The 16,800-nt window shown below is 41.4% G+C and overlaps 1 protein-coding gene across 1 annotated transcript in view; it reads left to right on the top strand.

The window, feature by feature from the left end:
* FBXL5 (F-box and leucine rich repeat protein 5) overlaps positions 1–15,297 on the top strand; it is a 40,224-nt gene extending 24,927 nt beyond the window's left edge. Inside the window, exons 9-11 of the mRNA XM_066384987.1 lie at positions 655–1,380; positions 7,645–7,793; positions 14,521–15,297. Of these exons, the coding sequence (XP_066241084.1) occupies positions 655–1,380; positions 7,645–7,793; positions 14,521–14,597 (952 nt within the window). The 3' untranslated portion in view covers positions 14,598–15,297. The remainder of the gene's footprint in view (positions 1–654; positions 1,381–7,644; positions 7,794–14,520) is intronic.
* Positions 15,298–16,800: the final 1,503 nt, after the last annotated feature.

Raw genomic sequence — 16,800 nt, 5'->3', positions numbered from 1 at the left:
AATAAAACAAAATACAAATTTTTCTTACCGTCAATAAACTTTATTAAATAATATAATTGCCATTATTATTAATTTCTTGCCAGCATGAGGGCAATTTGTATATCCCATTTTTGAAAAATGTTTTATCTTTTGATGCGAAAAATTGAACCAGTGCTTGTTTGATATCTTCTTCATTTTTGGATTTTTTGCCCTTCAAAAAATTTTGTAAGGACAAAAACAAGTGATAGTCAGTATTATTCCTTCACCAAACACTTTCAATAAATTTCTACATGCTTCTGTAGCTTTTCTTCCTTGTTGAAATTCGTAAAAATTACAGTGGCGTAAATGAACTTTATCAGTAGCCATGGGTACACTATCGCTTCACACATAAGACTAACGTGAACCAACTTTGTTTTAGTTAATTTGCTACGTCAGTATGTATACATTAAGTGATAAAAATAGAGAGGCAAACATGCGCCAAATAAACGTGCTTACGTGTTGAAACTTGTTGTGATAGAAACGGACAGAACTTTCCGGTAGACCTTATATATTCAGTAAATGTTTGATTGTAGTAGATTTAAAGTCTTCCTTTTATGTCTTACCTATTTTCATATAGTCAAGTGCTTTTGAAGACTTGCCACTGCCCACTAACAGTCTGTTCCCTCTTAACCACAGTTGGTCTTGGCTTGGGTGCTGCCAGAGTCTTCGGCACCTCGATCTGTCTGGGTGTGAGAAAATCACAGATGTGGCTCTAGAGAAGGTTTCTAGAGCTCTTGGGATCCTGACATCTTTTCAGAGTGGCCTTTCGGAAACTTCTGCAAGCAAAATTACTTCGACTGCATGGAAAAATAAAGACATTGCCGTGCAGTCCACCAAGCAGCATGCTCATGTGCAGGATTTAACTAACAAGGGCATTGGAGAAGAAATTGATAATGAACACCCCTGGACTAAGCCTGTGTCTTCTGAAAACTTCCCTTCTCCTTACGTGTGGATGTTAGATGCCGAAGACCTGGCCGATATTGAAGATGCTGTGGAGTGGCGACACAGAAACGTGGAAAGTCTCTGTGTCGTGGAGACAGCCCCCGAGCTGAGCTGCTCTTCCTCTGGTTGTTACAGTAAGGACATTGTCGGACTAAGGACGAGTGTCTGCTGGCAGCAGCATTGTGCATCGCCAGCCTTCGCATATTGCGGTCATTCATTCTGTTGTACAGGAATGGCTCTCAGAACTATGTCAGCACTCCCAGAGTCCTCTGGACTGTGCGGAAAGGCAGCAAGGACTAGACTGCTTAGGGACAAAGACCTGGTTTCCTCTGGGAGTGAAAAGTCTGATCAAGAGACTGGACGTGTGCTCCTGTTTCTCAGTCTGTCTGGTTGTTATCAGATCACAGACCATGGTCTCAGGTAAGTCATCGGTTGCAGTTTTAGGAAATGGACATGGTCTCATTCTCAAATGGAATAGAGAATTTTGAACTAGGTGTCACGCCTTTTAGCTGATTTATTTAACCAAAAGAGTTATTTGTCCTGCCTTTAAAGTGTTGGAATAAGATAACTTTAGCAAAAAGTTTCATTTCAGTTAGTTCAAATACTTTGTGACATGTGGAAGAACATAAATTGAAAAGTTTAATGAACACGTAGCAGATGCCTACAGCACATTTCCTGTGGTACTCTAGTGGATGTCACCTTGAATAACAGGACTTTCTACCCTCTAGCACTTGTAACAGAGAAGGAAGTATGTATACCTTATTCTGTAGCTGGGCATTATTTGTGTACATGCTTTAAGGGATTTTTGAATAAAGATTCAAAGAAGAGAGTAAATGATCAGAGAATGTAATGAAGAAATGGTACTGAATTGGACCTGGAGGGAAGACGGAGGATTTGACAGGTGGCAGTGGGAGAAGCGACAGTTCCAAGCAGTGGGGGTCACTGGAGCACACCGCAAAGCACTGTTGTGCCTTCTGATGGGTTATTTTGCTGTGGTTGTTCTCAGCATTAATAATGTGCAGTAATGATTCAATTATCTTTGATATGAGCCTTTGGAAATTATGTGTTTTATTGTTCTACCTTCTAACAGACTTGAATTTTACTAAGGCTCTTTAGTAATGTGGTTTCAGACATGTTAAACAATGAAAATTCATCCAGCATAGGGCTCAATGGTCTCTTTTTTAAATACAATTTTTAGCAGATTAAATTGAACTTGGTGGGGAATGTTTTGAGGAGACTGGCATTCCAGTTTGGTTGTAATGAAGGATATATATTTAGGGATTAGTGAGAGATAAGGCTCAGAGTTTGAATTCAGGGCAGAATTCATTTGGGGATAGGAGAAACTCAGAAACTATCCTATTTGCTCTTGTTTGGACTGGTAGCCAGTCAAAAGAGTCTGCAATCTTGAGTCCAAATGTTCTTTTTTTTTTTTTTTTTTCATTTTTCTGAAGCTGGAAACAGGGAGAGACAGTCAGACAGACTCCCGCATGCGCCCGACCGGGATCCACCCGGCACGCCCACCAGGGGCAACGCTCTGCCCATCCTGGGCGTCACCATGTTGCGACCAGAGCCACTCTAGCGCCTGAGGCAGAGGCCACAGAGCCATCCCCAGCGTCCGGGCCATCTTTGCTCCAATGGAGCCTTGGCTGCGGGAGGGGAAGAGAGAGACAGAGAGGAAAGCGCGGCGGAGGGGTGGAGAAGCAAATGGGCGCTTCTCCTGTGTGCCCTGGCCGGGAATCGAACCCGGGTCCTCTGCACAAATGTTCTCTTTTTAATCAGATTATCTTGAAGGAGTCTTAATCATTTAGATATTTATTGAGCATCTACTACATTACTTGCCCTGTTCTAATTGCTAGGGAGCCATCCAAATGTTCTTCTTTCGTACAGTTTATAATGTATTGGTAGAAATAAATAATAATCATAATATCAAACCAAATGTTCTGAAGAAAAGTAAAGTAGGTTCTAGGCTAGAGAATGTTGAGAATGCTTCTTCGTGATTGATGAACAGGAAAGCCTTTGAAAAGAAGTAGTTTTTGAGTACATATTGGAATGAAGTTAGAAAGTGAATTTTGTGTGCATTTTCTGTGAAAGAAACTAAGGAAATAGAAAATACAAATTGAATATTTAGAACCACTTTTTTGCATTCATTATGTTGGTTTAAAAAGTATTTCAATTCAATAATTGTAACAAGTACAGTTGGTGTCAGTGAGAGAACAAATATAATTCATGTAGGCTTTCAACTCAACTTATGGAAACAGAAGAGCTCAACTTATGGGAACGGAAGTGCTAGTTAGGAGAGCATACAGTGTATCCTTTTGCATTATTATGTTTTATTCAGAAATGAATGACATAAGTTTTGACAAGATGTTAAATGGTGCTTGTTACAAGAGCATTGTACAGTTGAACTGTTATTTAATTGATCTGTTTAAACCATTTACATTTAATGGAATTACTGATACAGGTAGATTTATTCCTGCCATCTTGCTGTTTGTTTTCCCTTGTTTCATCTTTTCTTTGTTCTTGTCTTGTTTCTTCCTGACTTCTTTTGGATTTATTTATTCAGTTTTGTTTTTTTTTTTCCCATTTTTCTGAAGCTGGAAACAGGGAGAGACAGTCAGACAGACTCCCACATGCGCCCAACTGGGATCCACCCAGCACGCCCACCATGGGGCGATGCTCTTCCCACCAGGGGGCGATGCTCTGCCCATCCTGGGCGTCGCCATGTTGCGACCAGAGCCACTCTAGCGCCTGAGGCAAAGGCCACAGAGCCATCCCCAGCGCCCGGGCCATCCCTGCTCCAATGGAGCCTTGGCTGCGGGAGGGGAAGAGAGAGACAGAGAGGAAAGCGCGGTGGAGGGGTGGAGAAGCAAATGGGCGCTTCTCCTGTGTGCCCTGGCCGGGAATCGAACCCGGGTCCTCTGCACGCTAGGCCGACGCTCCACCGCTGAGCCAACTGGCCAGGGCTATTCAGTTTTTTAGTATCTATTTTAACTGCAGTATTTGTTGGTACCTCATTTATTTAGTGTTTGCTTCAAGGTTTATATGCATCTTTAAAAAATCATGGTAAAATATATATCATAAAGGTTACCTACCATTTTAACTGTTTTAAGTGTACAACTCAGTGCATTAAAGTGCATTCACAATGTTGTGTAACCTTCACCACTATTTCTAAAACTTTTTCATCACCCAAGACAAAATCTGTTAACTAGCAAGCAGTAACTCCTATTCTCCCATTTCTCCCAGCCGCTGGTGAAGTCTACTTTACTTTCTGTCTATGTTATATACTTTCATTATATGTCATGAGTACATCATGGAAATATAACACTTGTCCTTGTGTTTGGCTTATTTCATTTAACAATATATTCAAGGTTTATCTATGTTTTAGCATGTATTAGAACTTCATTCCTTTTTATAACTGAGTAATATTCTGTATATACCACGTTTTGTTTATTCATCATTGATGGACACTTGGTTCGTTTCTACCTTTTATCTGCTGTGAATAATGCTGCTGTGAATATTGGCATACAAGTGTTTGAGCCATTGTTTTCATTTCTTTAATTTTTTAAACAATGTTTTGTAGTTTTCAGTGTATGTGTTTTGCCTTAATTAAATTCATTAAATATTTTCTTTTGATGCTATTGTAAATGGAATTAAAAATTCTTTTTAGATTGTTCATTGCTAGTATATAGAAATTTTTGCATGTTGATTTTGAATTCTTCTACTTGATTGAACTAATTTATTAACCTGTTTTTGTGACTTTAGCATTTTCTACATGTAAGGTCATGTCGTGTCATATACAAACAGATGATTTTACTTTTAATTCCAGTTTGGATGTTATTTATTGATTTATTTTTCTGGTCTCATTGCTTTTGCTGAACTTTCAGTACTGTATTAAATGGAAGCGTCCTTGTGGGCATCCTTATCTTGTTTCTAATCTTAGGGAAGAGCTTTCAGTCTTTCACTGTTGAGTATGTTAAATATCGGGTTTCCACATATGGCCTTACTATATTGAGGGAGTCTGTCCTGGTTCCAGTTTTCTGAGTGTCTTTATCATGAAAGAGTGTTTGATTTTGCAAATGGTTTTTCTACATCAATTGAGATGACTGTGTGCCCCGCCTTTCTTTCTGTTAACCTGGTGCATAGTGGTGTACTAAGTTGATTATTTTCATATGTTGAACCACCCATGCATTCCTGGATTGAAACCCATTTGGCAATGTTGTATAGTTCTTTTAAAATGCTCCTGGATTTAGTTTACTAGTATTTATTGAGGATTTTTGCATCTATATTTGTCAGGGATTTGGTCTGTAATTTCTTCTTCTTATGCCTTTTTCTGTCTTTAGTATCAAGGTAACACTGATTTTATAGAATGACTATGAAGCCTTCTTCTTTACTGTTTTGGAAGAAATTGAGAAAGATTTTAAAAAATTAATTCTTCAATTACATTGACATACAATATTTTGTTTCAGGTGTACAACATAGTGATTAGACATTTATACATACACCTTACAAAGTGATCACCCTGATAAATCTAGTATCCATCTGACACTAGAGGATTATGCTAATTCTTCTTTGAATGTTTAGGAGTATTCACCAGTGAAACTAGCTGATTTTGGCCTCTTAGTTTCGAGGTTTTCAATTACTAATTTGCGCTTCTTGCTTGTAATAGGTCTATTCTAATTTTTTTTTTATTCTCCTCCTCCTCCTTCTTTTAATTCTTTGTTTTTGAGTCAGTTTGGTAGTTCTTATATCTTTAGGGAATTTGTCCATTTCATCCAGGTTATACAGTTTTTTGGCACACAATTGTTTATGATACTATTATATAATCCTTTCTATTTCTGTATAATTGGTAGTAATGTCCCAACTCTCCTTTCTGACTTTGGTGATTTGAGCTCCCTTTCTTTTCTTAGGCAGTCTAGCAAAAAGAACCAATTTTTGGTCTCATTGATTTTTCTCTATGATTTTTATAGTCTCTGTTTTTAAAAAAATTCTACTCTATTATTACTTCCTTTTTCTAGCTTTTAGTTTGGTTTGCTCTTTTTCTAATTCTAGGTGTTCAATTAGCTTATTGATTTAAGATCTTCATTTTTAACGTTGGTGTTCTCAACTCTAAAGTTTCCTGTAGGCCCTATTTTTGCTGCAAACCAGCTTTGGTTTGTTGTGTTTTGTTTTCATTCATCTCAGTTTCTGTGTGTGTGTGTGTGTGTGTGTGTGTGTGTGTGTGTGTGTGTGTGTGTTTCTGTGATTTTTTTCGCTTTGGCTCATCGATTGTTTAATAGAATATTGTTTAACATCTACATGTTAACGATTTTCCAGTTTTCTTTCTTATTACTAATTGGTAGTTTGATTCCATTGTGATCAGAAAATATACTTTGTGTGAGTTTATCCTTTTTAAATTATTAAAACCAGTGGTGTTATGTGGTCTATCCTAGACAGATTGCATATTCTGCTGTTCTTAGGGTGTTTTATATATGTTTATTAGGTCTAATTGATTATGATGTGGTTCATGTTCTATATCTCTCTGTTGATCTTTTGTCTAATTGTTCTATTTATTTTGAAAATGGGGTATCAAAGTCTCCTTACTAGTTTTGCAGACCTATTTTTCTCTTCTTTTTGTTTCATATATTTTGGGGCTCAGTTGTTAGGTGTGTGTGTTTATAATTGCTTTATCGTATATTACTATATTTGTCTCTTGCAACCTCTTTGAAAAATTTAAAGTCTGTGTTGTTTGACAGCAGTGTAGCCACCCTGGCACTCTTGGTGACTTTTGGTGTGGAATATGTTTGCTCATGCTTTTATATTTAACCTCTTTGTGTCTTTGCATTGAAAGTGAGGTCTCTTATAGGTAGTGTTACAGATACATCATGTTTTTATTTTTAAATTCAGTCTGCTAATCTTTGCTTTGTAATAGGAGTACTTGATTTACATTTAAAGTTATCTATATAATATATTATTTGATTCCTTTTTTCCCGTTGTCGTATCTTTTTAAGAGTTATTTTCTTAATTGTTACCTTGAGGATACAGTTAACAGAAGTTAAAACAGCCAATTTAGTTTGACAGACAACTTAATTTCAATTATACAGAAATGCTTTGTTTTTTAAAAAGTCAAATGCATTCCTGCCCAAGGATGAGGTTAGTTACCATGTTTTATGGACATTCTTTTTTTTTTTTTTTTCATTTTTCTTAAGCTGGAAACAGGGAGAGACAGTCAGACAGACTCCCTCATGCGCCCGACCGGGATCCACCCGGCATGCCCACCAGGGGCAACGCTCTGCCCACCAGGGGGCGATGCTCTGCCCATCCTGGGCGTCGCCATGTTGCGACCAGAGCCACTCTAGCGCCTGAGGCAGAGGCCACAGAGCCATCCCCAGCGCCCGGGCCATCTTTGCTCCAATGGAGCCTTGGCTGCGGGAGGGGAAGAGAGAGACAGAGAGGAAAGCGTGGCGGAGGGGTGGAGAAGCAAATGGGCGCTTCTCCTGTGTGCCCTGGCCGGGAATCGAACCCGGGTCCTCCGCACGCTAGGCCGACGCTCTACCGCTGAGCCAACCGGCCAGGGCCTTTATGGACATTCTTAAATTTCCTCATTACCACATTGAAAGGTCTGTTACTAGCGGTCTGGTGGGCCACTGGAGAACGTGAGTCTTCCTGGATTAACGTGTTCTAACTGCTGAATTGCTTCTCTTACAGGGTTCTGGCTCTGGGCGGAGGGCTGCCTTACTTGGAGCACCTTAACCTCTCGGGTTGTCTTACTGTCACTGGCGCAGGCCTGCAGGACTTGGTGTCGGCATGTCCTTCTCTAAATGATGAATACTTTTACTACTGTGACAACATTAATGGTAATACCTTTTAACATTGAGATCCTGTTGAAGGAATTGGTTTAAAATTGTAACAATTCAGATCATTCTCAGGGTTTCTATTTAGTTTTCTAGATTTCTAACTACTGAACTATTTTGCTTTCAGATTTAGTCCTTTATAGTTGATAAACTTTAAAAAATCACATTTCCTTAATTAGCTTCTCTAAAAGTAACTTATTTATTTATTTATTTTGTATTTTTCGAAAGTTAGAGACAGGGAGGCAGTCAGGCAGACTCCCGCATGCACCTGACCAGGATCCACCCAGCATGCCCACCAGGGAGTGATGCTTGGCCCATCTGAGTTGTTGCTCCATTGGGGCTGGAGCCATTCTTGCGCCTGAGGCGGAGGCCATGGAGCCATCCTCAGCGCCCGGGCCAACTTTGCTCCAATAGATCCTTTACTGCGGGAGTGGAAGAGAGAGACAGAGAAGAAGGAGAGGGGGAGGGGTGGAGAAGCAGATGGGTGCTTCTCCTCTGTGCCCTGGCCGGGAATCCAACCTGAGATTTCCATATGCCCGGCCGATGCTCTACCGCTGGAGCCAATCGGCCAGGACCTAAAAGTAATTTTTTACAGGTAATTTCAAATATTTATTCTGCCAGATTTGGGGGATATGTAGTAGTTTAGTCATTTCAAAACGGCAAGTTGTAGAAATATTAAAATTCATACGGAATATTGAGAAATTCTTCTAGACCGCTGTAACGTTCATTAACAATGTTGATGTGTTGGTGTTCTAGATACACTGGTTTCTCAGACGTGATAGACTCAGTTTCTTAGTGGGACAGCTGTGTAAAATGCAGAGGGAGGGGGACCTTGGTGATGCGGACTCCAGGGTTCCTGAGTCTGGTTCCAGACAAATCATGGAAGATGGAGGGGGTGGCCAGTGGAGGTGTGCTTCAGACATCACTAACGTTTTTATAGTATTTTGAAGATTGATTCCTGAACCTACTTTTAACAATCATCAGATAAACAGTGTTTTTATTTTTTGTTTTGGTTTTTAAGCCTTTCCCTGCCCTGCAATAGGCCTGTATTTTTTGCAGGGTACATTTTGTGCACTTTGAGGATTTGATATTCACTGGTAGAGACTGAAATTCTCAGAAGCATAAAAAACTGTTCTTCGTTATTATTAAGCAAGTCAACTTTCTGTATTTATAACTAGGAAAAATTTAGATGGTTTAGATTCTTATCACGCACTTGTCTTTTTACACTATATACTGTTGGAGCCTGACTCATCTTACAATGATGGGCAGGTCAGCTGAGTTTCTCTCAGGCAGAACGATGGACAGGAGCCAGCAGACTGGGGAGCGGTATCTGCTTTGATGACGTACCAGTAGGCAGGGAAGTCAGTAAATCTGCTCTTTCCCAGAGATTAGATTTTCCTTAAAATATATATGAAGAGACAGGAGATAACAACTCTTATTTCTGGAATCGCATCGATGACGCAAGAGATGACCTTTTCGTGTCTTGAAATAGCAACACTAAGTTGGAACACTTCTTTGTTCTTTGTTACCTTTAGTGTATAATCAAGGAATGGTGAAGTGAATATCTGAAATGTTAGTTGCAACCCCCTAAACAAAAACAAAGTATGATCATTATGGTGACAGACTAGCTTCTTGTGTGGGTGCAGTGGTGTGAGAAGGGATTTGTTTTTTTTTAATGTACAGTTATGTCATTTTAGGTGCAGTATTGTATTTCCGAAGGCTTATAGGATATATTATGAAAAGTAATCAGTAATCAATTATTTTTATGAGAAAAACATATGTACGTTGCACTTGAATTGCCCAGAATGATTTCAGCATAGGTTATGCTTGTAGGAATAAATCTCACAACCTAATTTGTTATATTTATTTTGGGGTACATAGATATTATGGGGTGAGGGAGATTGGTCTCAGTTCATTTTTATGATCTGCCTACCTGCTTGTTTTGTGTGTATAATCTTTAAAACTTTTTGAAATAATTTGCATGATGGGATAAAATTAAATACTTAAAATCTTTTGCACTTTGTTAGGATGTTAGAATTCCATTCTTCTTAACTGGTTTTGAATGTGTAAATTTTAAAGTGTTCTGAAAGAGCTGCTACATTTCTATTGTTGAATTTTAGATATTTTTTGTGATAAGTGAGTGGTAATTTTCAATAAATAAATCTGAATGAAGATACCTGACTTTGAAAGATGTGGAAGGAAATTGACAGTGCTTATATAATCCAAATGCTAAGTCTCCTTTTACAGCTCAAAGCAGGATGTGGGGGAAACAGAGATTCTTTAAAGTTTATAGGGTGTCTTGTCCTGTTAACTTGTATTCCAGAATCCAGCCAGTGGCTCTGATACAATCTTTTCTTTAAAAAGACAGGACAGCCTAGAAAGTGTTAGAACAAAGTTGCATTGCATCCAGGTTTGCAAGGTGACACGGTTGATCAGAGCCTTTCGCTTCAGCTCGTGTACAGCAACTAGTTAGCGACTACTTAGGGGAGCCCCTTATTATTTCTGAAAGTAGTTGATATGCTTTATCCATGGTCTGAGAATAATAAGGAGCATACTTAGGTGACAGAAGATGTTTTAAACATATTGTCAAAAGAAAGTTTACATAGTTAACAACTAAAACTAAAAGAATAGACACTGTTAAACAGTATTCATGATCTGAATAATAAGTAAAGCAGGATGATCTGTGTCTTAAGCATTAGCAGAGATTTGGCAGAAGATAATTTAGTATCAAATATTTAAACAATACCTGCTGTGAGGAAGACACTACTAAACATGGATACAGAATGCCATTTTGATTCTTCAGAGTGATTCTTCATGACATTTAAATTTGTTACTTGATTGGTAAGATTTAAATATAAAAGAAGGCCTCTTAGCTATATTTTTAAAATGTCATTTAAGAAGTGTTAAATGGAATTGCCTCATTTTAGAGCTTTTCATGAAGTATATTTGAACAATGATAGCAAATAAACTCTGTACTTATTTGCATTTCAATATATGTATAATTTATGAATTAAGATAGATTAGCTCATAGTTTTGGAGGCGACAGTCTCAGATGATTGCTCTCTTATGTTTCTAATTTAAGTTAAAAAGGAATTAAAGGTAAGTGAAGGTAAGTGCAGATATACAGCATAAGTAAGATGCTTAACCTCAAGTTATTTGGGTAAATAACTACAGCTAACATAACATACCTTAGTCATATTGTTTTCCAGTACAGCCTCACTTTTTCTGTTGTCCATTTATTCCCTTTTCTGAACAGCCCTTCTGTGATGCTTGAAAGTCTTACTGTTGACATTGCTTGAGATTTCCCGGCTTTGGGGATTGCTGTTCCCCATTTTCTACGACGGGAGACTAAGCCAGGCGGTTGTCTGCACTTGTGCTTTACCCTGGCCCGCCTGCAGTGAGGAGGAGCTGGCAGATAGCAGGATTGGGGTTCTGTCCGCCTAATACAGGGCACATGTTTTTTCTTTCACTATGATCTCTACTATCATCCTTAGCCTCTGAGAGCAAAGAGTGACCCAGGTGGCCAGCGTGGAGACAGAGGATGCTGGCCCCTCGGTCTTTTGTGGTGGATGGTAAAAGAATTGGGAAAGATGGGTTTCTTAATGCAGTTGGCTCCTTTGAAGGCTCCCTCTTATCTTCTCCTTTGAAAAAGAGTAACATATCTCACTCTTCACTGCTTTCAGTTATTATTTACGATTTCTTCTAGGCTACTGTTGCATTCACAATAAAGACATTTTGAGGTATTTTAGGAAGTTTTAGTTTGGAGAAGTATATGAATTCTCCATGTCTATTTCCTCTTATTTCTCTTTTTGTAAAAAATTTTTGGAATAGAATCACATACAGAGAAAATGATAATCAGATAACGTTTTTGCAGAACTCAGCAGTTCAAGTGTTCAGGTACTCCATGTCAGGGCGAGATGCCGGTCATGAAGCAAGGGGCACGGCCGGAGGAGAGGCGGGCAGAGCAGTACGGGTGGGGCTGGGGGCAGGACGGGAAGGGGTTGCGTGGAGGGGTGGGTGGCGGTGGTGGGGAGGGGAGCAGAGAGGGACAAATATGTACCCGGTGGTGGGATATAAAACAGAGACTTGTGGACACAGATAAGAGTCAGGTGGTTACCAGGGGGAGGGGTAGGGGGAGGGGAGCAAAGGGACAAAAAACGATTTGACTTTGGGTGATGGGCACACAACACAGTCAACAGTTCAAATGCTATAGAGACGTGCACCTGAAACCTGTGTACTCTTATTGATCAATGTCACCCCATTAAATTTCATTTCAAAATAAAGTGCTTGTCTTGAAATCTCAAAAAGAAAGAAAATCTAAAAGCTGAAAACGTTTCCAAAGGGAAAACCAGTGAAAGGCTGGCAGTGGGAAAGGGTTCAGACCCCAGATTCCTCATCAGGGTGTTTCCGGTAAACACTGAGAAGCACTAGACATTTTATCCCGCAATTGGTTAAGACGGCTAACCTTGTGTCTCGTTTAAGAGAACATAATCTTAACAAAAATGCTACTTTGGGAATTTGAACTTTGAAACATTCACCTTCTTTTAAAAACAGAATAGAATTTAATTTTGGTTAAATAAGAAGATGGGCTTGTGGTAATTCAGTTTTATATTTGAAATAATTTTAGACTTTTAAAAAAATTCTTTATTAATTCTACTTTATTGTGTTACCATGGATTCCAAGTGTCCCATTCAATATAACTCCCTCCCCTCCCCCCTTTGTCCCCCATATACCCCCTCTGCCCCTCCTCCTAACTCCCTCCCCTCCCCCCTTTGTCCCCCATATACCCCCTCTGCCCCTCCTCCTAACTCCCTCCCCTCCCTCCTTTGTCCCCCATATACCCCCTCTGCCCCTCCTCCTAACTCCCTCCCCTCCCCCCTTTGTCCCCCATATACCCCCTCTGCCCCTCCTCCTAACTCCCTCCCCTCCTCCCTTTGCCCCCCATATACCCCCTCTGCCCCTCCTCCTAACTCCCTCCCCTCCCCCCTTTGCCCCCCATATACCCCCTCTGCCCCTCCTCCTAACTCCCTCCCCTCCCCCCTTTGTCCCCCATATACCCCCTCTGCCCCTCCTCCTAACTCCCTCCCCCTTTCCCTCTGGGATTTGCTGTCTTGTATCTGTATCTCTGTGTTATGTATATATAATATCACTAATCCCTCCACCTTCTCTGGTCCCATGCCCTCATCCCCTTCCCTCTGACAGCTGGCCCTCTGCTCCCTGTGACCCCACCTCTGAATAGTCTTAGACTTGGTATGTGGAGAACTTGACACCTGTAAGCAGGGACTGACATGACGAATGCTGGGGTGTCCGCAGCTCCAGCAGTGATAGCAGCCGTGGCCAGTCTGCTTGCAGACACCACTGCCAGTTCCTAGCAGCCCTCCTATCCCGGGCACCGCCTTTATCCCAAAGATCAGTGAGAGGAAGTGAAATGCTGAGCTGGCGCAGTTCAACAAGTATACTGTTTGTCAAGTTCATTAGTTTCTTACTTAAAGACACATGATCATTTCTGTAGTGAAACTCATGACCATGATGCTTCATTGATTAGCTAGCCCAAGGCATTTGCCCTTTTCTGTTGTTATATATGTCATTTCAGGGAGTCAAGGAAATGGTCAATTCTGGGAAATAAATGTGTTCTGTGTGTTTAATTGCAAGTAGTTATTTTTGAGGCTGGTAATTAGCATAGTGGCCTTTTGCAATGGATTGCTGTTTTAAAATTAAAGCTTATTTAAAATGTTTCTGGTTAGGCTATGTATGTCAGTCTTCTGGAGCACTGCAGTTTCAGTTATAGCCCTTTTGACTTAGTCTATAATAAAATTACATGTCATGTATTTTTGTATGATTCTTACATACCACAATTGCAAGTATTTTGGTTCTGATTGATGAGTCATGGTACACATGTACCGAAAGGCTTCAGTATAGTGAAAATCTCCTTTTCTACATTGGCCTGCCTTAAGAAAACTGATTCATTCAAAATAATTAACGTCTGAATGTGTGCCAGGATATCTTTTTTTGGACACTTTCTAATTCACAGCTCTGTTCCCTAATGGTCTGTTACCTAGTGTCTGGATAGCATAAAGTGACGGGGACTCGAAGAGAGTGTTACTGCTCTTTGTAGTGAGTCACTTTGATTATGTCTCAGATATGTTTGTGTATATAGTTAGTCACTCATTAGCTACTTAATTCTGGAAGATAGTTTTACTTAATCCTACAATGTGATTTATTTCAGCTGCAGATGTTAGATAAAGATACAACAAACATGTTAAGCCTATGTCTATATAGTTTTTAAAATTTTGAATGTAATATTTATTGTAACTGTCCAATGTTGGATTCTTTAGCTGATCTATCATAGACGAGGCTGTTTGTGCCTTACTATATTTCTCCAAAGGATGTTCAGAGTGTGAGAAATTGCTAAGTTAGCCTGGCAGTCTCTCCTGTGGGTCACCTCCTTTTCCCCTTGGTTTTTTATTTTGTAAGAATGTTGCCAAAATGTTATCTCCCTTCTTCTTTCATTTAGCTTTTGGATCAAGAAAGATACATTAGTTAAAATCAGGCCATTGGCAGTTTTTGTGTCTGAATAATTTTTTTATATGCTCAATGTGAAATTTTACTTCTTTGTTATAAATGCATTGCTGCTTTTAAAAAAAAGTGTTTTAAGCTCTTCCATAAGCAGGATTATTTTTCTGTGGTCCCTGAGAAATTCCCCCTTTCACACTTGTCTGTTTTTACGCAGGTCCGCATGCCGACACCGCCAGCGGATGCCAGAACCTGCAGTGTGGTTTCCGAGCCTGCTGCCGCTCTGGCGAATGACCCGCCTCCTGACCTTTGTCTACTTCACTTAGCTGAGCAGGCTCCCTTTCATGCACTTTACTCAGAGCACATTTCTTGTGTTAACTGTCCCCTTCTGAGTGTGACTTGTTTTGGCCCCATTCCGTACAGCCTCAGAAATCTTCATTTCCCAGTGACTTGTACAGTGTTGTTTCTCTTGCAAATCATGTTTTTGTTTTAGAAAGGGATTAGGTCTTTTCAAAAGGGGGAGAACAGTTTTATCAGATTTCTTTAAATTGAATGCTTTGAAAGTAATGTCACTAACGCCTAGCCATTTAAAGTACTTTTTAGATTATTTTGCGTTTTCAAGTCAGTGGGGGTTATTGGTTCTCTATCAGTAAACACTGTACCAAGCTTTGCAGACCTTTTCAGACATCCACTTCAGAAGTTTTATTTTCAAAGACTGTACATTTTTGGAAACCAGTCTTTTTTCCATGTTGTTTCCTTTCTTTGGACATTCTCAGAGGGCCAATTCAAACATACCCCATGGAAGATTCTTTAAGATGACACAACACGTTGGCCCCTTGGTGGCTCGTTGACTGGCAGCCCACCACCCTGTCGGTATTTGCTCTCCGGGAACCCGGCTCCACCGCTGTCTCTACACGGTCAGATTGGGGGTGTGTTTCCAAATCCCACAATCATTTGAAGAAATGTACAAATAAAATCTACTTCGAGGACTTTACCAAGTCATTTCTTTCGTGTTTTGATTTCATTCTAAATCTCAGTGCAGGTTTACTTTGGTATAACATACCACTCGATATTTCAGTGCCTGTGAAATCATGACCTTGATAAACAGTTTAAGATAGAAACCTAATTTTATTTAGCTGAACTGTCTTTTTGAAATTAACTGTGCAGTAGCCAAAATCTGAGTTATTGAGCACGTCTTCATCGCTGTGTGAAATGACGGGAGTGGAGAACGACCGCAGGAGGCGCACGCTGAGTGGGTTGTAGGTCATGCTGCGTGGGGTTCTCTGTGGTGAGGGAGACGGGAGTGGAGAACGACCGCAGGAGGCGCACGCTGAGTGGGTTGTAGGTAATGCTGCATGGGGTTCTCTGTGGTGAAGGAGACGGGAGTGGAGAACGACCGCAGGAGGCGCACGCTGAGTGGGTTGTAGGTAATGCTGCGTGGGGTTCTCTGTGGTGAAGGAGACGGGAGTGGAGAACGACCGCAGGAGGCGCACGCTGAGTGGGTTGTAGGTAATGCTGCGTGGAGCTCTCTGGTGAAGGAGACGGGAGTGGAGAACGACCGCAGGAGGCGCACGCTGAGTGGGTTGTAGGTCATGCTGCGTGGGGTTCTCTGTGGTGAAGGAGACGGGAGTGGAGAACGACCGCAGGAGGCGCACGCTGAGTGGGTTGTAGGTAATGCTGCATGGGGTTCTCTGTGGTGAGAGAGACGGGAGTGGAGAACGACCGCAGGAGGCGCACGCTGAGTGGGTTGTAGGTAATGCTGCGTGGGGTTCTCTGTGGTGAAGGAGACGGGAGTGGAGAACGACCGCAGGAGGCGCACACTGAGTGAGTTGTAGGTAATGCTGCGTAGGGTTCTCTGTGGTGAAGGAGACGGGAGTGGAGAACGACCGCAGGAGGCGCACGCTGAGTGGGTTGTAGGTAATGCTGCGTGGAGTTCTCTGTGGTGAGGGAGACGGGAGTGGAGAACGACCGCAGGAGGCGCACGCTGAGTGGGTTGTAGGTAATGCTGCGTGGGGTTCTCTGTGGTGAGGGAGACGGGAGTGGAGAACGACCGCAGGAGGCGCACGCTGAGTGGGTTGTAGGTAATGCTGCGTGGGGTTCTCTGTGGTGAGGGAGACGGGAGTGGAGAACGACCGCAGGAGGCGCACGCTGAGTGGGTTGTAGGTCATGCTGCGTGGAGTTCTCTGTGGTGAGGGAGACGGGAGTGGAGAACGACCGCAGGAGGCGCACGCTGAGTGGGTTGTAGGTCATGCTGCGTGGGGTTCTCTGTGGTGAAGGAGACGGGGGTGGAGAACGACCGCAGGAGGCACACGCTGAGTGGGTTGTAGGTAATGCTGCGTGGGGTTCTCTGTGGTGAAGGAGACGGGAGTGGAGAACGACCGCAGGAGGCGCACACTGAGTGGGTTGTAGGTAATGCTGCGTGGGGCTCTCTGTGGTGAGGGAGACGGGAGTGGAGAACGACCGCAGGAGGCGCACGCTGAGTGGGTTGTAGGTCATG

This window comes from Saccopteryx leptura, chromosome 5, assembly GCF_036850995.1.
Source record: "Saccopteryx leptura isolate mSacLep1 chromosome 5, mSacLep1_pri_phased_curated, whole genome shotgun sequence".
Lineage (NCBI taxonomy): Eukaryota > Metazoa > Chordata > Mammalia > Chiroptera > Emballonuridae > Saccopteryx > Saccopteryx leptura.
This window is presented reverse-complemented; position numbering and strand designations above follow the sequence as displayed.